Source organism: Nesoenas mayeri (assembly GCF_963082525.1).
Source record: "Nesoenas mayeri genome assembly, chromosome: 1".
Classification (NCBI taxonomy): Eukaryota; Metazoa; Chordata; class Aves; order Columbiformes; family Columbidae; genus Nesoenas; species Nesoenas mayeri.
Genome location: NC_137541.1, coordinates 77,027,607 through 77,052,759, shown reverse-complemented (window position 1 = coordinate 77,052,759; position 25,153 = coordinate 77,027,607). Strand labels below are relative to the sequence as shown.

General features: G+C 41.1%; 1 protein-coding gene across 3 annotated transcripts in view; it reads left to right on the top strand.

Annotated features, from left to right (window-relative positions):
• The window catches only part of ST8SIA1 (ST8 alpha-N-acetyl-neuraminide alpha-2,8-sialyltransferase 1), a 143,308-nt gene that overhangs the window by 23,132 nt on the left and 95,023 nt on the right, over positions 1-25,153 (top strand). The window contains exons 1-2 of one of the 3 annotated variants that reach the window (XM_080363241.1): positions 14,253-14,383; positions 19,585-19,729. In XM_080363241.1, coding sequence (XP_080219367.1) covers positions 19,628-19,729 — 102 coding nt within the window. In that variant the 5' untranslated portion in view covers positions 14,253-14,383; positions 19,585-19,627. Of the gene's footprint in view, positions 1-14,252; positions 14,384-14,663; positions 14,795-19,584; positions 19,730-25,153 lie in introns of those variants that run through there. The other 2 variants (XM_080363240.1, XM_080363239.1) reach the window with 2 other exon arrangements.

Genomic DNA, 25,153 nt, shown 5'->3' with positions numbered 1-25,153 from the left:
ATTCCCATTATTAAATGTATCCCTATAACTTGTCATGCATTCTTGAGCTGCAAGGTGAATTTTCAAGACTAGTTTGAGACCTAAGAAGCTGACAATTGGACTGCTCAGTTGCTGGATGCACTCAAACACTGTGTGAATTTTCACCAGCTACATTTGGGCCTGGTAGCTCTGAATGTGATGAAAGACTCAGTCAAAAGCATCCCTAGAAAGGAAATGTTGGGTTAACTTTCATGCAGCACACATCCTGTGGGTGTGAACATGAAAGTCTTCTCATGCTGGTCACGGAGATGAACTTTTATCTGCCTGACTGGGAGACATTTCTCATGTTTACTCAGTAGCTGGAAGAAAACCCACCAACACAGCAACTGTATTGGAGGCTGTTGTATTTCATCATGAAATCAGTCCAGTGCTGCCCTGGCAAGCTGGGAAAGAAGTGGTCAGATAGGGTGACCTGGGTGACTGTCTCTTTGGGCCAGGGACTGCCTCTGCTCTGTCTCTCTGCTGCGGCACCCTTGTTTTAGACATATAGTTTCCACAATACTCATAAATCATTATGAGCTATTTCCAGTCCAGACTGATGAATTCAAGATCAATCAATAAATTACAGAACCTGCTCCTCTCTTTCCTCACTCCTGTCAGGATCCTGAGTGCCACTGTTTTCTGGGCCAAGGTTTCTATTGATTATCACATCCCAAACCAGTGCTTAATTGTTAGTGAATAGTAGATCCAGCTGTAAGTTGACCCATCAATACCTGTATCAAATATTAACCCTGACACATTCCAGAAACCTTCCAGGTTGCGTGCATCACTCTTTGCTGCTATTCCTATAGATGTCAGGGAGATGTAAGTCTCCTAGTGGATGCAGAGTTTGTGATCCAGAGACTACCTTGAGCTATTTAAAGGAGGTTTCTGTTACTAGCACTATGTCTCAGTCTTCTGGAGCTGACAATGTTGATGCCTGGGTAAAAGTAAACTCAGTTTAATGATCTGCTTGTAACAGAGATGGGAAGCAGCTCAAGACCACCTGCAGCTGAAGGTGAAGCAATAGAGTATGAGAGGCAGAAGGTGGATGGCAAACAAGACTGTTCCTCCCTTGGGCAGAAGTGTGCTACTTGACAGTGGTTAAAAGATGTCTCTGCTGTCTTGAAATAGTTTGTTCCTCATGGTGATTACCTATCATGAGATGAAGATAGAAGCTCTGAGCTGATGCAGTACTCTTCAGCTTGCTTCCTGTTCACTGTGGGGAAGGGCTCTGGTTGTTGCAGCTCTAGCTGTGCAGAGTTTTCATAATTCTGTGGACTTCAAGGGAGCTAACTTTGACCTCTTTGAGGTTGTACTTGGAGGAATGCCATGTGTTAGGGCTCTAGAAGGTAGGGGGGTCCAAGAGAGCTGGTTAATATTCAAGCGTCACTTCCTTCAAGCTTGACATCAGTGCATCCCTATGAGCCAGAAATCAAGCAAAAGGAGCAGGACACCTGCATGCTTGAGAAAGGAGCTTCTGACAGAACTCAAATGGAAGAAAGAAGTTTATGGAAAAAGGGACCAGCCCACTTGGGAAGAATATAGGAACATTGTTAGAGTATGCAGGGATGCGGTGAGGAAGGCTAAGGTCCTTTTGAAATTAAATCTGGCCGGGGATATCAAGGACAACACGAAGAGCATCTTCAAGTACATCAGCAGCAAAAGGTACACTAAAGAAACTGTGGGCCCACTGCTGAATGAGGTGAGTGCCGTGGTGACAGAAGATACAGAGAAGGTGGAGTTACTGAATGCCTTCTTTGCATCAGTCTTTACTGCTAAGGCTGGCCCTCTGGAATCCCAGGCCCTGGAGGCAAGGGAAAAAGCCTGGAGAAAGGAAAACTTTCCTTTGGAGGTGCCTGAGGACTGGAAGAAAGCCACCATCACTCCAGTCTTCAAAAAGGGCAAAAAGGAGGACCCAGGAAACTCCAAGCCAGTCAGCCTCACCTCCATCCCTGGAAAGGTGATGGAACAGCTCATTCTGGACATTATCTCTAATCATGTGAACGAAAAGAAGGTTATCAGGAGTAGTCAACATGGATTTACCAAGAGGAAATCATGTTTGACCAACCTGATAGCCTTCTATGATGGCATGACTGGCTAGGTAGATGAAGGGAGAGCAGTGGATGCTGTCTACCTTGAATTCAGCAAGGCTTTTGACACTGTCTTCCACAACATCCCTACAGGTAGGCTCAGGCAGTGTGGGCTGGATGAATGCACAGTGAGATGGATTGAGAACTGGCTGGATGGCAGAGCTCAGAGCATTGTGATTAATGATGCAGAGTCTAGTTGGAGGCCTGTAGTTAGTGGTGTTCCCCAGTGATCAGTACTGGGTCCAGTCCTGCTCAACCTATTCATCAATGGCTCAGATGAAGAGACAGAGTGCACCCTCAGGAATTTGCTGATGATACCAAACTGGGAAGGAAAGATTGATACACCAGAAGGCTGTACTGCCATTCAGCAAGACCTGGACAGGCTGGAGGACTGGGCAGAGAAGAACCCAATGAGGTTCAACAATGGCAAGCATAATGTCCTGCACCTGGGGAGGAATAACCCCAGTACAGGTTAGGGGTTAGACCTGCTGGAAAGCAGCATTGTGGAGAAGGACCTGGGAGTCCTGGTGGACAACAGGTTGACCATGAGCAAGCAATGTGCCCTTGTGGCCAAGAAGGCCACTCTTAGCCTGAGGTGCATGAGGAAGAGTGTGACCAGCACGTCGAGGGAGGTTATCGTCCCTCTCTCCTCTGCCCTGATGAGGCTGCACTTGGAGTACTGTGTCCAGTTCTGGTCTTTCCAGTTCAAGAAAGAGAAGAAACTACTGAAGAGAGTCCAGTAGAGGGCTACAAAGATGATTAGGGGTCTGGAGCATCTTTCTTTTGAAGAAAGACAGAGCCGGATCTGTTCAGCCTGGAGAAGGCTGAGAAGGGACCTTATTTATGCTTATGAATATCTCAGGGATGGGTGTCAAGAGGATGGGACCAAAGTCATTTCACTGGTGCCCAGCGATAGGATGAGGGATGATGGGCACAGACTGAAGCATAGGAAGTTCCGTCTGAATATGAGGAACAACTTCTTTACTCTGAGGATGCCAGAGCACTGGAACAGGCTGCCCAGAGAGGTTGTGGAGTCTCCTCTGGAGACATTCAACATCCACCTGGATGCATTCTGGTGTGATCTGCTCTAGGTGAACCTGCTTTAGCAGGTGGGTTGGACTACATGGTCTCCAGAGGTCCCTTCCAACACCAACCATTCTGTGATTCTGTGATTTACAAACAGTACAAATCCAGCTCCTCCTTCTTGTTCAGTGGGATTGCTTGGAAGTGCTAGCCTGAGAGACTCTGCATGGCTGTGAGTTTTATGTCTTGTTCGTAACTGCTGGTTTATAAATTCCCCTTTCAGCTCTTTTCAGAACCTAGTTCCAGTATTTCTTATAATTTAGATTTCTTTGGGTTATGGGTAGTCTGTGAAAACTACAGTGATACAGCTAATTAAATGTAGGATTTCAGCAGCCCTTCAAGCAAAAATAGTTCCCTGTGATGTGTGTGGCTGTGTATGTCAAATGCTTCAGGTTTTGCTTTTATTTAGAATTGTAATCCTTGCAGGCATTACAAGATAGCATATTTTGCATTGCTGTAATATGCCAGGCAGCTATCTAAACTCAAACAGTTCACCTATTCACTACCGTAACTCTAATGAGTCCTGTAACTGGGTTTTGGGGAATAAAGAAGTCCAAGAAGAATGGAAAACTCTCAACCAGCAGAGCAGAAAGAAGAGGAAAAGTAAAACCCCAGAGCTGAATTCTGACAGAACATTTCCCATAGCTGTAAGGAAGCTGTTTTACAGCACTGGAACCTAGGGTTTCCCAAAACGGCCTGCTCGGCATGCATGGCTGTGCAGAGGAGGTGTGATTGTATAGCTGGGGGCAGTTCTGCAAGATGGCAGAGGCAGGAGAGGTAGATGGAAAATAAACATCTTGGCAAAGTTAGGTAGGAGTCATAGCATGTAGTAATCTCTGCAGTTTTTTGTTTGACAGGCTTTTAGAAATTCTTCCCTCGCATTTGGTGTTAAGTTGTTAAAGGCTGCCAGATTAGACAGAGGGGTGAAGTTGGATACGTTGCTTTTTTGCTAGGGGGTAAAGCCTAAAAGACCTTAGTTAATAAATCATGTTTATCCCCCGGGAAGATGCTTGATTGTGCTGGGTAATGGGGTTTGTACATTCCTGACTTATTTCCAGCAGCACAGAGCATAGCACAGCAAACTAGTTAAATTAGTATAGACTTGAACGTGGTTCCTGTCTCCTCCTCACCTCTTCTTTTTTGCTGCCAAGTAGCTGTGTGCTTTCTACTTCTGCTTCTTCTATGTCTATTTAGGCAACCTCCCCACCCCAAAACCACCAAAACCAAACCCAAACCACTAAACATTGTGTGTTGTGAAACTCCATGTTTGCATTGAGTGCTGCCAAGTATCAATTGTTTAATGGTCATGACAAAATAGCGTGCAATGAGTTAGAAGTTGGAATTGTAAATATGTGATGACCTTAGTGGCTGAAGCTGTTTGGATTATTCTAAGGACTGTTTCAGAGCCCTGAGAAGATGTAGTGATGTGCCTGTGAAATTCTGGGAGCTTTGAAAATATGAGTTTTGGAAACTATGCTTTCAGCACCATGTGGATGTTTGTCCTGAACAGCCAGGTTTATGTCCCCTGATTACACTGGAAAATTCTTTCTAGCTGTTTGGGGGAAATGTTCAGGGGAATCCTGCCAGCTCCTCTTATGATCTGGAATTATCTCAGACAATAAGTGTCTATGTGTCCTTTGAAAGCAGCAGTGGACTAATAGTTTAGAGGAAATGTTTAGAGGAAACATATTTATAGTGCTTAGGTCCCAGATACTTAAGTCTGACCCATGAAACTCCCAATATTTTAAACACCCTGGAATCAAAGTGCATAGTTGTAGTGGTGAACAGCGAACTGGTGCTGTGACTCTAGCCAGAGGGACTTGGATCACGCTAGGTCACCAATGAAGGAATGACGTGACTCAGAAATGAGCCAATGTGGGTGGAAAGTGGGAAAATGTCTATTGGACTCTTCCATACTTGCTGTTAAAATACTAGCTAGGTTACTTTGCACTAGTGAGCATTGATGAGAGTGAAGTTCTGACCACATTTCAAGTAATTGCAAGAGATGTGTTGTGTACAGCTGTCAGTAAGTTGGCAGCCCTCTTGAGAGCAAATGGCAAAAGTTTACTTCTGCCTCAGTGTTTTATCCATTCTAATGAGGTGACAGAGTGTTGTGGTTTAACCTGAGCTAGCAATATAACCACAATAGCTGCTCACTCACTCCCCCCATCTCCCCCAAATAAGGGAGAGAATTGAAAGGGAAGAGAGAAACTTGGGTTGAGATAAACACAGTTTAATAAAATAAAAAAATACTAATACACTACTAGTGTGTGTATAAATATATATATATGTATATATATATATATTATATATACATAAAATAGGAAATAGAATATAAAGCAAAAGATACTCAATGCAATTCCTCACGGACTCCATCCACACTGAGCAGCCAGTCCCAGGCAGCAGCACCAGGTCCCCAACACCTGATCCAGAGAGAGAAGAGAGAAAAAGGCAGAAAGGCCCAGAGGCCTCTGCAAAATGACAGGATGGCAAAAGGCCAAACTAAAGAAACTCCCAAACAGAACTTCCCCAAACAGGTCTCCATTCCACCTCTGACAAAGGGGGAGAGAGACTGGAAGATCTCGACTCTCCTTAAATATGAAGCATGACGCCAACAGGATGGAGTATTCCTATTGGTCAGTCTGGATGTCAGTCAAGCTCTGCCCCATCCATGCCCCCTTACTAGCTGCCTCACACCTGTGGGCATAGAGCTCAGAAAAAGTCCTTGGCTCTCAGACCAGAGCAATTAAAAACATTAACTCTGTCCTGGGGTGTTATCTTCTTGTTCTCAAATGGAATTCAAATGATGACTGTGCTAGGTATGAAAAAGAAAGGTTTCTAACTGCATGAAGAAAATTAACTAATTTTCAGAGAGGAAAGTATATGTCAGATTTTGTTACTGAGATATGTTCAGAAAGAAAAAAATCACTTTTCTGTGATTGTGTTCCTATTTTCTAGGCCAGGAGATAAGCAACAGATTTTAATGATGTATAGCTACCTACCAATATGGATTGAGCTTTGTCACACTTCAACTACCTAAAAGTTACATTTCTCTGTTAGTAATCCTACTATAGTTTCCTTCTACTATAAGTAATGAAGAGGCTGGAGTACTTACAGATACTGACAGCTCTCTTCTGTCTTAGATACCTGTGCTAGGGTAGGGTAGGTGTCCTTCTGTTGACTATGAGCAGTCTAGATGACCAACATAAAATAGGTGCCTCACTGTGCGGTGGCTGGGCTTTGGTGGTGTGAGCCTCTCAGGAAGAACACTGAAACCTAAAACATGCTGGTAAACCGTTACATGAGTGCAAAATGGGGTGTCAACCGCTAAGTGCTCCTGCATCGCAAATCAATTAATACAACACATAGCTATCACTCAGCCACCGAGAATGGAAGTAGGAGAGTTGCAAAAAGATATCCCCTGGTCCAGCAACAGGCTTAGCATTTGGTTCTGCATTTGCTTTATCATACTAGAGTCCCGGTTCTGCACTATACCCTGATGATCATCGATAAACTTGGGGTCTACATGAGAGCAAGCTGTGAAGACAGAGATGGTATGTTGCCTCTTACTCCTGGGACAGGTGTTTGGAGATGACTAGTCATCTCAGCTGACCTTCCCTGTAAGAACGGACTTATTTAAGCTCAGAGCTGGTGAAGTCCTTTCTGATTTCAGTAAGTTTGTAAACCAGGAAATAGCCAGAATTCAAATACAATGGAGTTAAAGATGAGTACAAAATGATTGTCATCTAACTTTTTTTCCTGTGGCTTCAGCAGAGAAAAAGAGAATTAAAAATTCTTGAAATTGGAGCTTCTAATGAAAAGACATTCCAAACTGGATATGCTTTTCCTTTATTTTAATCCACTTACTGCATTTAGCAAAGTATTTGCATCAATGAAACTGATTTTATAGCACTTAGTACTCAGTCAAGATTTAAAACACACTAGCAAAACTGCTTCAAAATACAGCTTTTAAGTGCAGACAGTGGACTTGCAAGTTCAAGGTATGTTTCAGGCAAATGGCTCTTTTTTAATCTGTGATAATTTTACCATTCATTTTCATCTGTTAGAAGCCATCTGTCAGCACACAGAAGGGTCACTGAACTCAGTTCAGAAATATCTTCAGATACTTGGCCAACTGATCATCAGCTGTTTTCAAAAGTGATATTGATGGTTGCAGCAACTCAGGCTTTAAGTGAAGTCCGGTGTCAGTGCTTGACGGTGCATTAAAACATGGCTTATATCCAAAATTGGACTATTACAGCTTAACTGGTGTATAATTCCAGGTATACAGGGACAACAAAGAACACTCAGTGTTGTCAATGTCCTTTTCAAGAAAGTTAAAGTAAGGCATTATTTGTCATTTGTTGGGTTTCTGTCCCAGCCCTCCTTCCCAGCCCCACCTCCCCACCAGCAGGAAATGTGGTATATTAAATATATATATTACTAGATATCAATCATAATCCAGCCCCTTTATGAATTTTGTCTCACTGACTAATTTCATCTAAATTAGACAGAATAATAGAAGTATTAAAGGTAGTCAGTTCCTACTAGTTTCATGAGAAACAGCAGCTGGATAGAAGAGAGAGATCAAAACCAAGGTTTCTTATTTTGTTTGGCCTCTTGTTTGGCCAGTCAGCTCGTCCTGCTTGCTGGCAGGGCATCAGATGGATGCTTCCCAACTAGGCAAAACTCACTCTGTCTCTCTTCAAATCAGGCCTTCCTTCAGTTGTACGACTATTCATATGTCTTTGATGGGTTAAAGCTGCCCCCCAAATGCACAGCTTTATATGCCTTTGAAATTATATAGCTCTTTCGTGTCTGTTCATGTGATACTTTTACATATTCTTGTCTCTGTCTCATCTATAGGCAATGGCTACTTGGTTACCTAGAGTTTTTTGCATCTGAAAGCTCTCAAACTGATCAGTGGAGGATTATTCCTCTCTTCATTTCTGTGCCCTCAGCTTTTTAGGCATCTCAAGATGTTTAAATCTGTGTAATGGAGGAATTTATTTTTTTTTCTGGCCAGTTCACTATCTATGGAGGCGCATGACTTGAACTGATAAAATTAGTAAAAAGCTCCCAATGGGCTTTCTTGGATTGGAGCTTGGGGCCACTTTTGTGAGGAGTGTTATATAATACTTACAGGGCTTTTATCTGGGTTGCAGAAGCACGTGGAGAAGTCAGTGTAGTGTGATAATTGACTGCTTAGATCTAGGTGGTATGTATCGTCACTCTAGATATTACAAGCTCAAATGTAAGATTAGAGCTGCTTGATTTATTTTTAGTGAATCTGCTTCTCCTGGAAGAACATAGCCATCCTGTGCCCTTGCTGAAACGAAATAGTTCTTTGTGCTTGTGGTAGCGCAAAGCAAGCAGCAATTTTGCTGAAAGGAATGAGGGAAGTGGTGGGAACTCTTTTTTACCCCCCTCCAGCAGCGCTGTCATGTGTTGTAACTCTCTGTCTCAGTTGATAGTTCTGCTATTTTGCAAGGCAGCGATGCATTAATTTCACCTCATCTCTGTGGAAGGTGCTCTCCTCCTGCCGTGTTTATAAGGTTTAAAAAAAAAAAAAAAAAGAGAAGAATAGTGTGTAAAGCAATTAAGCTATTCCCCTTGCTCCACTCCCCCTTGTCTCTGAATTCTCTCTAACAAAACTACCAGTTATGCAGTTGTGCCATCTCATCTTTCTGACAGTCCACTGTGAGGGCTGTATGAACAGAACTGGAAGACCCTCAGATGAGGCTGCTGGCAACAGCATCCTTCTGTGAGATGCTGTAGACAGCCAGAAGACCTACAGTCCTTCCCTTGCAGTTCAGTGTTAATTGCAGGTGGCTTGATAGACTTTCTAGGGTCTGGAACAGCAGGTCTGGCTTAATGTTTGCAATTAAACTACCAAATGTACATGTTGCCATCTAAAGTAGTTGGTCTCTTTATGGTCATGGGAGAGGAAATAGGTTTCTGTTTAGTTTCAGATGGAGCACACCATGAAAGAAGCTGTCTCCTCTATGAAGAAGCCTTGGTGTGACCTGGTTAGAGATGTTTACATTTCAAATACCGTAAATGAAACAACATGAACTCTCTGCCTTCCCTGGGATGGACCCTCAAACACAGTTGTCATATTTAGGGGCTAGTGGTGGTGGCACTGGCAAAGCAAAGGAGCAATCTGGTGCAGTGCCAGTGAATTCCAGCATCGTGTAAGGTCATTTCTCTTTAACTGCTGGCCACTGCCCAGAAACCATCAGCTTGTGCTCAAATTCATCAGTTCTCCAGGGAACATGGCTGCATGGCTGTTTGCCACAGTTCCTAAGTGAGGTGACGAGTTGCTGCTGCTGTCGCTTCTGGATGTGGTTGGGGTTTCATTGGGAACAATACAGACAACTTGGAGGCATCCTGCATTCCACTAGATGAGTAATAAAGCAGCTCTACAGTGCTGTTTTTGCTGTTGGAAGTCACAACTTGTGGTTTTCTCATATATAGCTCTTTTTACATCTGGTATAAGAGTCTTAGAAAAACTTCCTCTGGCCCAATACTAGAGTTCATAGTCTATAATTCATACATTATAATTTGTGTTTCAAAGCTTATAAACAGGCTTTGTGTACAGCAGTTTGAGGCAAGTTTGCATGAGTCACAATGTATTTTCTCTGAAAAGAGACTAATAATTCTGTGTTTCAATAGCTTTCCAGATCAAATCTGCTCCTTTGTAAGTAAAAGAATTGGCAGAAGGAAAGGTAAACTTGAGCCTTGTCAGATGTTCAAGTAGACTTCTGTTCATGGAGAAATATCCTGGTTTCTTCTAGTTCATGAATGTTGTTCAATAACAAAGATTATCCCTGACAAATTTTGGCCTCATCTGTATTTCTACACTCTAAATGTTGCACAGGTCAGTCCTCCTTTGCACTTGTTATATTGATGAAGGTATGGCATAAATTGATATGATGCTATTAAATGTGTTGCCTTTCAATTTTCTTAAAATGCAAGGTTTGATCAAAGACAGAATATATAATCAACTAAAGTAACTGTGTATCTTTATCATACTATCTGAAATTTGAGTTTAAATTTGAAGGAGAATCTGATAGATATTAAATAATCCAAAATCATCTGAAGATTCAGAGATTCAGCTGAGCCACAGTTCCGTTTAGGGAATTACAAGGTGCATCATGTAATACTTACTGTTGCTACTGCTGTCTTCTGAAAATGCATAAAAGACTTAAGATCCTTGAAATTTTAAGCACTAAGTCTGTCTTTGTGTTGAAGGAGGGTAGAGAGGGGAAAAAAACAAAACATTTTCCTTGATACTCTGAACATTTCTGCAAAAAAAAGATATTACTTGTACATTAAAAAAAAAAAAAAAAAAAGACTTGGACAAAATCACTCACAGATGAGAATAATTTGCTGCAGTGACTGACAGCTCAGATTTTGCCTACTGCAAAGCAGCATGGTTTGTTTGTACTGGGCCAGGGTAGCAAAGGACAGGGTAGTCCAGCACACAGGAGAATAAAACAGCTTTATATTTCTTTTGCAGTCTGTAAAACAGAGCTGCTAACTATACTGTGTGGGTGGCATCAAATGTTTTGTTCACTGATTTTTAAAATAAATAGTGAAAACCTAAAGATAACAGTATTCTCAGGTTAAATAAAATACTTTGTTTCCCTTTTGGGCATGTCAAAAAGACTAGGAAAAAAGTTCTAAAGCAAAAGATACTGGTGATGCAGAAAAGGTGGATATGCTTGATTTCATAATTCACCCCTCCCCAAACTATTAAATTTGTAATTTGTAGCAAATACTCCAACAGTTTATAGTTAAAATTTCTTATTCACTTTAGAAAGTCACATACAGCTCTACTGATAAGATAATGAAGGTGGTTTTCATGAACTGTCCTTACTCTGAGAATTATCTGTGCTCTCTGCAACCTCTTTCTTTAAGCAGGTTGCAGCACCAGGCAGTTCAGTATATGATTTTCTTCTGCCTATGACCTTTTTATTGTCCTAGTATCTTTCCTCTCTTGAGGAAGATAGGGGAAATATTACATGATCCTTGTGAAGTCCAGACACCAGGAATTGCTTCAGGGGGCATTGAAATAGGCTGAAAGTTTCATAAAAAGAAACAATATAATAATAAGTGTGAGGAGAAAAACTGTCATGACTTTAGTCTTCATAAAATCTTATGATATTGCAGAAAACTTGGCTGGGAAGTAGATCAGATTATATGTGTGTTCTGCTCTGTGGTGTCCACTCTTTCATATTTCTATTTCATTGCATTTAGACCTATTCCCAAAGCTTAGGTGACTGGAGGAGTTTCAGAAATGAACTTGTGCAGGGCAATGTATTCTTCATTTAGATGTTCTTTTTGGCAGAAGTCTTAATTTTAGCTAAAGCTTAAGCTAGTATTACTTTCCCAAAAAAAAAAAACCCAAACAATTTGGTATGCTTTTGTGAATATAAAGAGCATTTGCATTGGCTGTTCTCTTATTGTTTTGGTACTTTCCCATGATGTTCTTAGGCAATTTTAAGATCATATTCCTGAATAGTTTTGCTGAGGGTAGTTTTAAATTTCATCTCAGATAGGGTGGAGTCTGCTATTGAGAGGAGTGGTGCCAAAATATTTGACAAGACTGAATCCAGTTTTGCTTTGGTGTGGAGGGGAAGGACCATGTGGCTCTGTGTCGTGTGACCTGGAGTTAATTCAGTGTGTCCCTTAGCATCTGATAGTAGCAGAACAGCGACAGCCTCTTCCCTCTATCTCCCTGGTACATTCATAGCTGTTACTTGTGTTCTACCCACAGCTTTGGTACAGGGGCGGTTAGACGTTTGAAGCAAGAGCTGGATGTGTGTGATATCAGCCTGGTAAGAGAAGAACATGATGTTCAACTTGAAGTTTTGTCATACTTGCTGTCTTCTGTCCTGCCTAAGGTGCAGGATAGCAGGCTTTGTGAACCCCTTGAGTACTATAGTACCTTAAATCCCGTGAAAACTTGAAAGCTTCAGGCTAAACCCCAGTTACAACTATTATAGTCAGCTGTTTAGGAAAGAGAAATGCAGTGTATGTGACCAAACCCTACTAATGATGCTTTCATAGAGTATTCAGAAGCAAAATGCCAACTGTAGCTACAAGCTGATGAGACCACACTGATTATAATGGAATCAGTGATTTTACTGTTACTGAATGGCTTCTGTAGCCTTCTGTAGAGCTGTAAAATGCTCAAGCTGCCAGCTTGGGGCGAAAAATGGCCACAAGTATATCCATTATGTAGCTATATGAGAGGACTCTTTATATCTGTAAGCATTAGCTACTGCCTACTGCTGGAGATGGGATATGGAGCTAGATTTTTTTTTATTTAATGTTCTTGAATGATGATGCTCATTGAATAGATGAATCCAGGATGTGTCCAGGTGTGAACTTACTCAGATTAATTCTTGGTCCTTGTTTCTTTCAATTAGTGATCTGCAAGACAACATTAAAATAGCATTGATAAAATTTTCAGAAGAAAAGGAGCAGGGCAGCAACTGATCCAGGGGGCAGGCCCAGGAGACAGAGCAGTCCATGTTATCTACTGAGCTTCCTAATTTTCAGTAGAGCCAAATGTGAAATCTCACATTGAGCAAACCAGAGTGCAGGTTGCAGGTACAGATGGATGTCCCCATCCTGGGAAGCACTGGCAGCAAAGGGGGTGGTAAATAGTTAAATGTGCTTTGGCTTTGGACATGAGACACATGGGTAATAACAGAAAGGTCATTTTGTCCCTGTATTGCCAGGGGTGACTACCCTAGAAATGTTATTTCCAAGCTTGGAATATTTAGAGGTGGATTTTGAAAAAGAGATAATAGCAACAGGAAGAAAGAAAATTGTTCAAAGTGAGAAATTCAGGAAACCTCAACTTTTCCACTCCTAGCCTCACAGAATAGTTCAGGATGAAAGGGACCTTTAAAAGTCATTTAGTCCACCCCCCTGCAATGAGCAGGGACATTTTCAACCAGATCAGGTTGCTCAGAGCCCCGTCCAGCCTGATCTTGAATGTCTCCAGGGATGGGGCATCTACCACCTCTCTGGGCAACCTGGGTCAGTGTTTCACCACCCTCATTGTAAAAAATTTCTTCTTCATGTCAGAGGGGAGGTTGAAATTTGAGAAGTGGGCATATTTTAAGGGGGCGGGGAGAAGTAATAGAAAAAGCTGAGACAAAACCTGAAGTGTCAAAAAATTTGAACTCTAAGCTGGTCCATATTTGTTAAAGGCAAGATTTTAACCATTAAGCAATGGTTGTGGTTTCTCCTCTGCCACCAAAAATTCTTGCAAGAACATGTGGATGTATTATTCTTATGGAAACACTGCACTGAAGAAGACCTAATTTAGAGAATATTGAGATAAGATTTTGAGACTCATAGTGTTGGAGGTGGTCAGACCAGCTGTTATTCAGAGCCATTATTGAAATTAATCGCTAAAGTATTTCTGATTGGGATGTTAGCCCAGGGTTGCTTAAGCATGCATGTGCTGAGAAATAGGTGTTGATTTAGCTGAGGAGTTCATAAGGCTTTCAGTAGATCCTCCTGCCTCTACTGGGGACGTGCAGATGGAAGCAATTAACAATTGCACTGAAATGGAGCTGTGCAAATCTTCTTTAACGAACCTAAGTGGCCACCTGTACTTTCAGCAGCACCACAAATCCATGGTTGTGAGTGAAGGCCTGATGGTTTTGGCTTGACACCAGCTGAAACTCCAAATGCAGTTTCATTTTTTTATTCTGGGTGTTCAGATTAATTTGATCCTGAAGTGAAAAATGGGCAGTTGAGGTGAATGTGAACTGCAGTGCAAAGAAAAGGAGGTTTGTGTCAGACCAAATGCTGCAGTCTTGTGCTGTCAGTTCTTGGCTCCATTTGGTAGTCATCGGATGTAGGCGAGCATGATATCAGTTAAATCCAGGCAGCTGAGCAGAGTCTGACTAAAGCAATTTGTTTGACCGATTATTTTTATCTCGAACTTGAACCCGAACTTCAGTCGTTATTTTAATGCTGCCATTAAAGCTGAACTGTAATGATAAGTTTCATGTTACTGTTTTTGAGCGATGGCTGAATTGATGCCCTCATTCTGCATGGGTACTGCTGGCACCGGCTGGGATCTGCAGACTGGCATCAAGCAGTGGCCTCTCCTATCCTCTCCCCCTCCAGACCTGGGTGGGATCCTGTTCAGTGCAAAGGTCAGCAAGGGTGTGTGGGAGATTTGCTGTAAAACTGCTATCTCATTTGGGCAGAAAAAGGGGTGTTGGTAGTGCTACCAGTGTCAGGGCACCAGTAGGCCTTAATAGCCCCAACCAGCTTCACCTGGGAACCTTGCCCTCACAGCCTGTATGCTGTGTCATGCCACACACCCTCTGCCCATTGCTCCATTTAAGATCAAGCTTAAACCTTCAGTCTTCTTTCATGAAGCTGTCCTCCTGTTGCTGCTGCCTGATGAGGGGCTCTCTATCAACCTGGTCTTTTCCTCATTCATGTACTACATCCCCCTTGCATGGTTCTAAAAGGAAAAATTTGAGAGGAAGAATTTTGCTCCCCCTCCCTTGCACAGTGCTGACAGCGCTTACATGTTTTACGTTGCGCAGCGTAATGAGGTAAGCATGGCAAAGAGAGCTGGAGAAATGGTTGTGTGCTGGGGAGGTAGGACCTGATCCACCTGTGAAGAAGAGGTAGCTGAAGAGCTGTAACCTTCTGGATGTCAAATCATGCTATGGAATTGCCCATTTCTGCTTTTAGTTCTTATATTTGTCAGTTTGAAGCCATTTGGAATGTTGGGCTGGGATGATGGCTGGAACTTGACTCAAACCAGGGTGAGATTAAGCATTATCTGGCTCAAACTGAAAAGTTCATTAACCTAAGATGAGCAATAAGTAGTTTGGGCTTCTTGTGCAAACATTTTCACTGTCTTTATGTATTAATTTAGGTTTAGACTTTGCAAAGAGGTCTGGCTTGGTCCCTGCTTGGTGGAGGTGGAATGCACCTGTATTAGTCCTTCGGTCAGGAGCAGGCTTTTGGGGCAAATCTCCTGATTGTCTCTGGTTAGGGTACTTTGGTAATGCACTCGATGTGCTACAGCCACTCACAGGTTCTTTTGTGAGATCAGACCAGAGTTAGTCTGCAGTAAAACCTAGGGAAATAATCTAATGTGGATGTAGGATCCATGGCACCAACTGTTTCACTCTGCTTCCTTCACTGTGCAGTATCTGCTGGTATAACCTCAGCGAAGTATACTGTGGGGAGATGGCTAACATCTCAAAACTGCTGCAAAGCCCTCGCCAGCCGAGGTTGCTGCTTGGGTTGATATGCAGAGCTACTTCAGTGCTAATGCTGCCTTGCAGTTAATCACCTGCCTGGTGTCCAGTTCTAGCTGAAACCTTAGAGGCCTGAAGAGAGATTGTCAAAGTAACTTTTCTCCTACTTCTTCTCACAAGTAGGGATTTGTCCCTTAAGTGCTCTCAGATCTGAGAGCTCCCAGTGCCTTTTCAATACCAATATTCAAGTTTTTTCATTCCTCTCATATACAGATCTCCCCTGAATTGGAGATAACTGAGTCAAAGGTATATTATTTACATCCTGTGAGTAAAGGAATGCTTGCAGTGAATTGAAATCCTTGTCTAAAAGCTGCTGCAGTTTTGCAAACTCTATCATAACATTTTAGCTGTACGTTTTAATCAAACTCAGCAAATCAGTTCAGACAGCCTGATTCTGCAAAGTACCCTGCTTTAGGTTTGCCTTTGAATCAGTTTTTCTTTTTAATGCACATTTTCCTATGGGGCTTTTCTTTGTAATTTGGGGATTTGGATCAGAAAGAGAAACTGAATAATTTGAGATCTTTAATAATTATTCTTTTCTGGCAGAAAATACATGTGAGTGCACAAGATTTTTGTGCTGATACATACAGATGCGTGATATTTGGATTAGTGACCTGCCTATCTCTGGATCTTCCAGGATGTGCCTACTGCTTTTCATAATAGGTTTATTAACAAAGGACTCAATAGGAACTGGAAGAACACATTTTGGGGAAGGAAAAGGGTAGGTATATGTATCTAGTCAGATGACTGGGAAAAAAAAAAATCATACAAAGAGCTCGTCCTTAGCTCATCAGTTTACCCTGGTTGCTAAGGAAATATTAATTAATATTAAACATTCCCTAGACACTTTTCCACTGAGTTATCTGTTATTTTTGTGCTTCATGCTCAGACCCAGCTTCCAGAGGAGGTAGGAGTTGCAGGAATTCACTCAGAAATTTCGATTTTGTTATACTGTTGTATAACAAACAATGATTTGTAGAGTTGAGGCTGAAGCTGTTCTTGGATTGCCTTATGCTTTCCTGAAAAAGTTGCAGTTGGGGTAGAAAATACAAAGAAAATTAGAGGAAAGACAGGCAAAAATTATTTTCTTTCTACTTGACAGAGAGAAAAATAGTTTTCCAAAGGCTGCAAACTGGAGTTTGTGTACAGCCAGAAAAACCTCCACTCTCAAAGCTTTTATTTGGAACAATATTCTGTTGCATGCCTGTCTTAAACTGTTTTGCAAAGGTTATTTGGGGAGGGATTTCAAATTTCCTTTGGTCTGATTTTCACAATTCTGTGATGAAGTCTTTATTTGGGTGTCACCAGCAGGATGATGTGAAGCTATTCTGTGGTGGGTATAGGTTGACCCAGTGGTGCTTCTAAGAATGGAAATTGCTATTGCAGCTAACACGTTGCTCTGTTCTGCTCAGAGGGAGACAAATCAGTTCTGCAGTGGGCAGTCTGAAGGAAAACAGCTCCAGAATCACAGAACTACCCAGATAGGAAGGGATCTCAAATTATCATCTAGTCCAACGTTTAATGGGAAAGGGAGCCTAGATGAGATTATCTATCACCCTGTCCAGTCACATCTCAAACTCCTCCAGCGATGGGGACTCCACCACTGCCCTGCAGAGGTTGTTCCAGGGCATGATATCTCACTGTAAAAAATTTCTTCTTTATATCAAGATGAAACCTCGCCCAGTGCAACTTGTACCCATTGCCCCATGTCTTCTCCATGTGGCTCCCTGTGAAGAGAGAGCCTTCATCCTCTTTGTAAGTGTCCTCCAAGTATCTGAAAACTCTGATGAAGTGCCCCCTGAGTCTTGTCTTCTTCAAGGAGAAAAAATTTCTTCAGTTCTTCCTCATAGGTTTTCCAGCCCTTTGATCTTCTTTGTGGCCTTTCTTTGGAACCTCTCCAGTCTGTTGGCATCTTTCTTGAATTGTGGGGTCTAGAGCTGGACACGTGTTTGTTCTAGACTTCATTAATTTGGGGTTGACTTATGTGCCCAATTTACATATTTTCTGAAATATTTATTTATACAGGTGCAGGAGTTCAGGTGTGTATGGAGAGAACACAAGGAAACAAGTTAGTGTTCATAGCACTTCAGTCTGAGCAGCAGCAGGCTCTGTGGTTGTGAGCGCTGTACCTGCACTGCGTAAGATCCGGATATGTGGTGAAGCATGATGCGCTGCAGTGCTGCACTGTGTGTTCAGATGGACACAATATTGAAATTTTGAGCCATGGAGCACCCTGTCATAAGCTTCTGATTGACTCTTTGCAAAAATCACTCACCTCTTTGGCTACCTATGGGGACAGAGGCTGCTCAGCCTGTTACGGGGGGAGGGCTTACCTTGCAGCTCTTCGTAGAAACTGACTCTTGACTTACAACAAAATGTGATATCCAGTTACCTTGTGTCATTTTCCTTTTAGCTGTTTAATCTGTCTGCCATGTCATGTGCAAAGGCTACTCTCAGGTACCTGTTTTAGGAGAGGAGTGGACCTCCTGCTCTCAATCTGTCTTCCCCGTGCTCTTGTTGTTACTGTCCCTTGAGAGCCTTCCTCCATGTGAGGAAGTGTCCCAGGGGCCTGGGGCATCGGTGGGGGCAGCGCTGCCCTGAAGCCGAACCAAACCAAATCACTGAACTTCCCCAGCAGGGAAAGCTAACAAATAGCACTGACGCCTCTAGGTTTTCTGTTTGCCATGCAATGTTTTCAAGCTGTTTTCTCTTCTGCTAAGATTACAACAAATGCACTCTGCGGTTTTCATCACATTTTCAGTTGAAGTATATATGGAAAATAGTATTCACATGGTTGCAGAAAACTATTAACTTATAGCAAAATCAATTTTTGATAGGGGAAAATCTTGATATATTTTTAAATAGCATTTTTCTAGAGAAGAGAAGTAGCTCTAAAAATGTAAAAAATGCTAAAAAAATAAAACATTTCTGTGAATGACTTCATGGTTTTGAATAACATTTCCTTTTCACAGAGGAGAGCAGCTGTGTCAAGCATATTAGAAGTCACTAATAACTGATGTTTTTCTGCCTAGCACTTGCACCTCTTATGCTGCCACTGGAAATGGTGTCAGTCTTCAGGATTCCCTTTAAAATAAAGGAGAAATAATATATAATAACATATTATTATACTGTAATGACATAATTCTACAATGTGTATTTTACATACATCTATTACATATAAAAAACAATATAAGCATCACCCTTCCTGTAGAGAGCTACTCCCATGCAGGCTTTGGAAAGACAGGATATTCCTGCCCTGCAGATGTCTACCGCTTTTCATCATTGTGTATGTTACGATATTAATTGTTGAGCTGCTGTGATACAGAGTTTTTGCTTAATACAGCCTTCAACCACCTCACCAGCTCCCAAATTTCCACTCAAGATGAGTAACAACTATTTTGGGGAAATGAATGTTTAAGAGGTTATGTAGTTTCGGCCAAGAAACAAGAAGTATGATATCTTTTATATATATATATATATATATATATATATATATATATATATATCATACTGGGATGACTCAAGTTGGACTTCAGTTAGAAGGCAGGCTCTGATACTGCTGTGAATGTAGCACAAGGATATTAGTAACTGGAGAGAGATGCCAAATATTTCCATACTTAAGTTATATAACTGTGGGATTTTTTGCAGGCCTGCTCTTCATGAGTAAGTGTTCGCACTGGATTTTCATATACCTCGGATTTGATTTTCAAAGGAGCTTCTCTGATTTCTGTACATGTTGGAGACCAGTTTTTTAATTGATTAGAATGGGTTGTAAAGGATGTAGTTTCTTTTGCTGAATCTTGGTTCTATTACTATGCCACTCAAAAGTGAATGGAGGTTTATATTTTTTTACTGTCTATGTCTAAGAGTTTCTGAAATAAAATCAGGCTTTCTGGCCCTTCTGTAAATAAAAAAAAGGGTCATCCATGGTTCATCCACTGTCTGGGAAGAAGGATGGTTTGCTTTGGGGCATCTGAGTGTGGCAGGATCTCAGGTCTGAGGGGTGGTCATTAGCGACAGCATGCTAAGGCTCTAATTAATAAATCTCTTTCTCTTTTGGTTGTCTTCACTAGGAAACTGCTGGAAGAATGCTGTGACCCTGGGCAGCTCTTTGCTATGACAAAGCTGAACTCCCCGATGGGGAAGAACCTCTGGTTTGATGGGGAATTTTTATATTCTTTCACTATTGACAATGCAACTTACTCTCTCTTCCCACAGGTTAGTAAACTTTTTCCTTTTCACTTTAAGTATTAAGATATTAACTAATTAATATAATAAATGGTAACACGGTACAAAGGAGTATGAATTGGCTAAATGCCAAGAAATTGTAGCTTCATTCTCAATAGAAAACAATCTCCTCTGCTTTTTTACTTCTGTGTTCTGAAAACTACAAAATGCTTGTATGCATGCTAGTATTTCCTTAGCCACTTTTAAGGTGTCTGGATATACATAAGGGATGAGATTGGGCCACCTGTTTTGATTTTTAAAATGATGATGAGTTCTAGCTATTTTAAGAAGGTGATTTCTGCATTCCAGTCAGACATCACACTCACTAGGAGCATGATCCCTTATCTAGGGTTGCTTCAGTTCAGACCTGTCTAGTTATGACGGCACTTTGTGTGAAGGTGTCCAGATTACTTCTAAGTTAATGAAGCTCAGAGATGGTAAGCATTGTGAGCCAAATAACAGCAGGCAACAACTTTACTTTGTTGATTCTTGCTGTGTTGTGAATATTAGAAGTGGTTTGTTGTTGTTCAGCAAAGGTGTTTTGGTTTAAATGCATTGGGTTTGGGTGCTGGGACTTTGTAACCCTGATCTAGGCTTTTTTATTTTTAATTAATATATGAACTGATGTTAAATAATGAGTTTATTATGTTGCATTTTGTATGTGGAAGGAGAGATGTTTTATGAGGCTACAAATTTAAAGAAAGCCAAACATCTGGACGTGTTAATTGATTTACATGTTACTTTAATTTCCCAAATTAAAGGCATAGGTATTTACTAAGCCTCTCAGTCAGTGTTGAGTCATTCACAATAGACTTTTCATTTGTTACTGTTTCAGTTCAGCATGTAGCAGAGATCTTACTTTTTAAACTCATCCTCTAAATAAAACACCAGAAAGTTGTTTTGTTTTGTTTGGGGTTTTTAAGTAGTTTCCAGATCTCCAGTTTCCAGTTATGACTTCAAATGAGTTTCTTTCAGTGGAGAAAAAGAGAGGGGAAACTGCCGGGTGGGGAAGAGGAGATGGGAATGGCCATTTTCTGTGTTAAGATATCACCTGGAGGAGCTGCGTTACAGCTCTGACTTGTTTAGGCTGCTGATCTCCTGTCTTGTCACTGGGCTGTGCCTGTTGCAATGAGGCGGTTAATGGACCTCTGCCTCCCTCAGACTGCTCCCCAGCTGCTCTGCCCCTGCAAGCTCAACAAACAAGTCGCTGCTGAAATGTGGGTGGTGAAGGTTCTTTCCAGCAGTGCAGATGGAGAGGGGCTGCCTGGCTGAGGGGAATTCCTCTTCCTGCCTTTGAGACTGGTAGAAAGTTTATGGTGTGCAGCAAAATAGCAGCTGTAAATCTCCTTCATGATGATTAGTATGATTTGCTGCTACAATATTACACTGTTTATTGGAGGAAACTGAAATCCTTGGCAGAGCTGTGAACTTTGTACCACATAAGGATATTGGCAACAGCTGCTCAAAATGTGTAGATCCTTTCAAACATTTCAGAAAAGCCCCACCTGGGCTGGCACAGGGAGGTTGCTATTTTGTGATAGGTTTGGGATTTCAGATTTGGTTTTCTTTGGATTAAAACCTAGCGCTCTGCCTGGCCACAGCAGCATCCTACCTCCTCTCTCAGAAAAGAGCAGAGAACTGGATGGGCTCCTTCAGGGAGGTAAATGCTGGTTAGAGAGGAGTCATGATCTTGGGAACCCCAGTGGTTCCCAGGCTCCCAAGCCCTATCCTCAAAGTTTATCAGTTGGCTGGATCGAGAGCGAGAATCTTGGAAGCTGGAGAGACAAACTGCGGAGGGACAGAGTGAGCTAAGGAGCTGGGTTGTCAGTGTCCCTTAGGCTTGCCATGCAGGCTGCAAAGAGGATGGCTAGATACTGTTGTAGGGGTGGTGGTAGAAAACATGATTTTTCTTTTTTATTATGTTCCAACCCTAGAAGAATGCTAGAAAGCAGCTCTAGGGTTGGTGCCAGTAATGCTGTTCCTTTAGTGAATTGATGGGCAGTTCATTTCTGACAAGTGCTACTCACTACTACTCCCTCTTTTCTTGCAAGTAGCACTGTCTCTGACTTGATGTGCTATTCCTATGTATTTTGCCCAGAGGAATTTTGTAAACTTTTATCAGATGAAATCCTGCTAGGCTTAAAAGCTTAGGAAGATTTATTTCCAGTAAATTCTTAAACAAAGTATTTTTCTACCTCTCTCTTTCTTTCAAGAAAAATACTCGCCTAAATTTTTCAGGCTTCTACTTTGAAGAATGGTGCCTATTAGCTTGCTAGCAACTGGCAAGCGATTTTTTGGAAGATGAATATTCTTTTCAAAGGTATCCAGAAGCTTAAAACCACTAATAAAATATGGCTAGTACTCTGAAATGCTCGGGGGATGTAACAGGAATGCAAAGGGCCACAGCTATGTTGATATAATCGAAAAAATATTTCCTCCGGAATAAATAAAAAAGGCTCTATCCACATCAATCTGCTGGGCTTAAGCCATTTTGTGCTTGCAGAAGGTTTCTCAGTCCTGAACCAGTTATTAACTTAAAGGGTAAAGTAACTCAAAACTAAATAAGAAACTGACTATATTTTATGGCATAGAATAAGCTGGCTATGCATCAATGGAAACTTATACAGAAATAATGTAAATATGTCAGAACTTAATGTAAAATGTCACTTATTTTTGAAGGTGAACAATACAAAATAGAATAGTTTTTCTTCAGAGTAATCTGTAGATAAAACTCTTACAGCTGGTTCAACATTTTCTGATGGATGCCTTTCCAATAAAAATGCTATTTCATCAAAATATAAATTTAGTGTCAGTTCATTGCTTTTTCAATTTTTCTAGAAGTGAAAAGGTTAAAAGGTTTTGTTGGAGTTATGACATTTCATTTTACCACTTTTTGAATGTAATATTTCAACGTTTTTTAATCAGGTCCATTGCTAGCTTTTTTCATCCTCACACTTTCCTTAATTATAGTCCTCCTTATTTCCATTTTTTTTTAAAGTTTTTTTGATTTGCCAAGGGAGAAATTTGCAAAAGAAAAAAGCTTTTATGTGGAAATAGGAATTCATTGTTTCATTTCAGTTTATGAAAGCAAAATATGAAGTTGCAGAGTTTTGCATGAACCAGTTCCAGCTGTTGGATGTGGCTCCTCTTACTCTACCCCTCTCTGTGTCATTTTCCACCTGATTTCTAGAATTATTTTTTTTGGAAACAGAAATGAAATATTACAGACTACATAATCTTTCCTATCCTGGAGAGAAACAGCTAGTGGCTCATTGTCAATACCTAATGGTCAGAAGAAGACTCAGGGTGGGATGTGGCTCATCACAGAAGATGGTAGACATCCCACCTACGTCTCATCTCCCAACACGTACTACGGTGTCATTGCCTGGAGCTGTAGGATAATGGAGCGTCATTTCAATTAAAATCAGACAGCTCTTGACAGCAGCTTTGTTGAATTACTTGCTGTGATCTACAGCATGATTTCCCACTGTTAGGAGACAAAAAGTGTAGAGTCTGCATATAACTGTAGGTGTAGTTTAATATTAACGAAGGGTTATTCCTTACTGAGTACCTACCGCTTTTCTAAAGCTTTTTGTGTAGACTTGAAGTTCCAATATTAGCCAGTAATTTTGATATATATCTGGGGGCACTGAGAGCTGGGAGGTGCAGGTGACCTTACTGCAGTTGAGATCAGCAGCATGGTTGGATAAACCTCTGAATAGCTGGGCTCCCATGTCTCAGGTTGGCCACTAAACACCATGGATAACTTGTATTTCCTCTCCATTGTGGTCCAACTGTTATACAGAAAATGGAACCATATGTTGGTGAGTGTTCAGCAGTTCTGTCCGTGACAAGACAGAGACATACACCTTCCTTGCTCTTCAGCCTGGAAGAGGCTTTGCGTAAGTGTGATGTAACCACAGGAGTAGGTGGGATGTAACTCAAAACCATATGAGGGAAACATCAAATAACGTTCATCTGCTTTTGAGTTAAAGAATAAAACAAGCCTTAGTTTCAAATGTTTTCTGAAATAATTTTGTGCTCCTTCCTGTCTTTTTTTTTTTCCTCAGAGTTTCAAAAGCGAATTTCAGGCTACCTTTACCTTTAGAGGAAAAAAGACTCCTCACCCCTGTATTTACCGGTTTATGCAAATAATTTAGTTTTGTTGCTTGTTGGGAAAAGCTTATCGCAAGGAAGAGCTGAGGTGAATTTCTGAGGTCTCCCTTCCCCCAAAAGGTTAAAGAAATAGTTAAATCAAATGGAACTTTGCACTCTGCCTTGTAAAGTATTATTTTGGAGGGTAGAGAAATGAATACATTTCAAAAGAAATTTCAAATGTTAAGCTTCAGCTTTTTTAATTTGACAAAATAAAATAACTCATTGAAAAATTTTCTGGTTTTATTGTATTTCACCTGAAGCAGTTAGACACATTTGGTACCAATAAATTATTTGAAATTACTAAAATATTATTCCCCAGCTGCTCAAATCCTTTTGAAGTTTCACCTGCAAAATGCTGTCAGCTAGAAGAATGGCTACTTGCAATGAGCTTCTCATGAATAGTCATCACAAATGGTGTTTGAGGAATCCAAAGGAAATAGCTTCAAGTCACAAATAAATCTGGGAAAGCTGGCAGCTGTTTCTGGATACCTTGTGATGAGGAGAAAGACAGTATTTTTCAAATTATTAATTAGAGTTTAAATTCCTGTCCTTAAAATAAAGATGGAGAAAAAGTTAATTGCTCTACTGTAAGATGCAGACATTCTTTGACATTTTCTGGATTATTGGGGTGAATGTTTTATTGGGTAACAGTGACTGATTTTCTGATTATGCTGTGTGTTTTGTGGTTTTTATTCAGGATATCTGGTAGATTCTGGCAGGTTGTTTCATTTCTCTTCACTGCTCACAACATTCCTCATTTGGCCAGAGATTTTATCATGTCCTTCCTGTACTTATGCTGTGTCAAAGCAAATTCCCTGGTCTTACAGTTATAGCCTGCAGCTAGTAGAATAATTTTTAATTATTTCAGGGAAATAATTCGGATTTGGAAAGGAAGTTTGGTGTAGAGTCTGTGGGCTTTTCCCCTTTTTGCATGATTAGGATTACGGGAAAAACATACTCATCATTAGGAAGAAAATCACAGTTTGATGCAAGTAAAAGGTGAGGTCTAGGAGCAGGGAAGGAGCTCAGAAGGGTTCGGTGAAAGCGTGGCTGCTGCACAGACACAGGGTGGAATGTGAAGCTACAGCTGGATAAGGAATGTGAACCTCATTAAGAGGACAATTTTAACTTGCTTAGGGCAAATGTTATGTGATGTTCAGACCGATTTTAGACCCAGGTGATCAAAAAATTGTGTGTAAGATGGGAAGCCACCTAAAGTGGAGGAGGTTAGGATCTGATGGACTGCAGTGTTGCTAG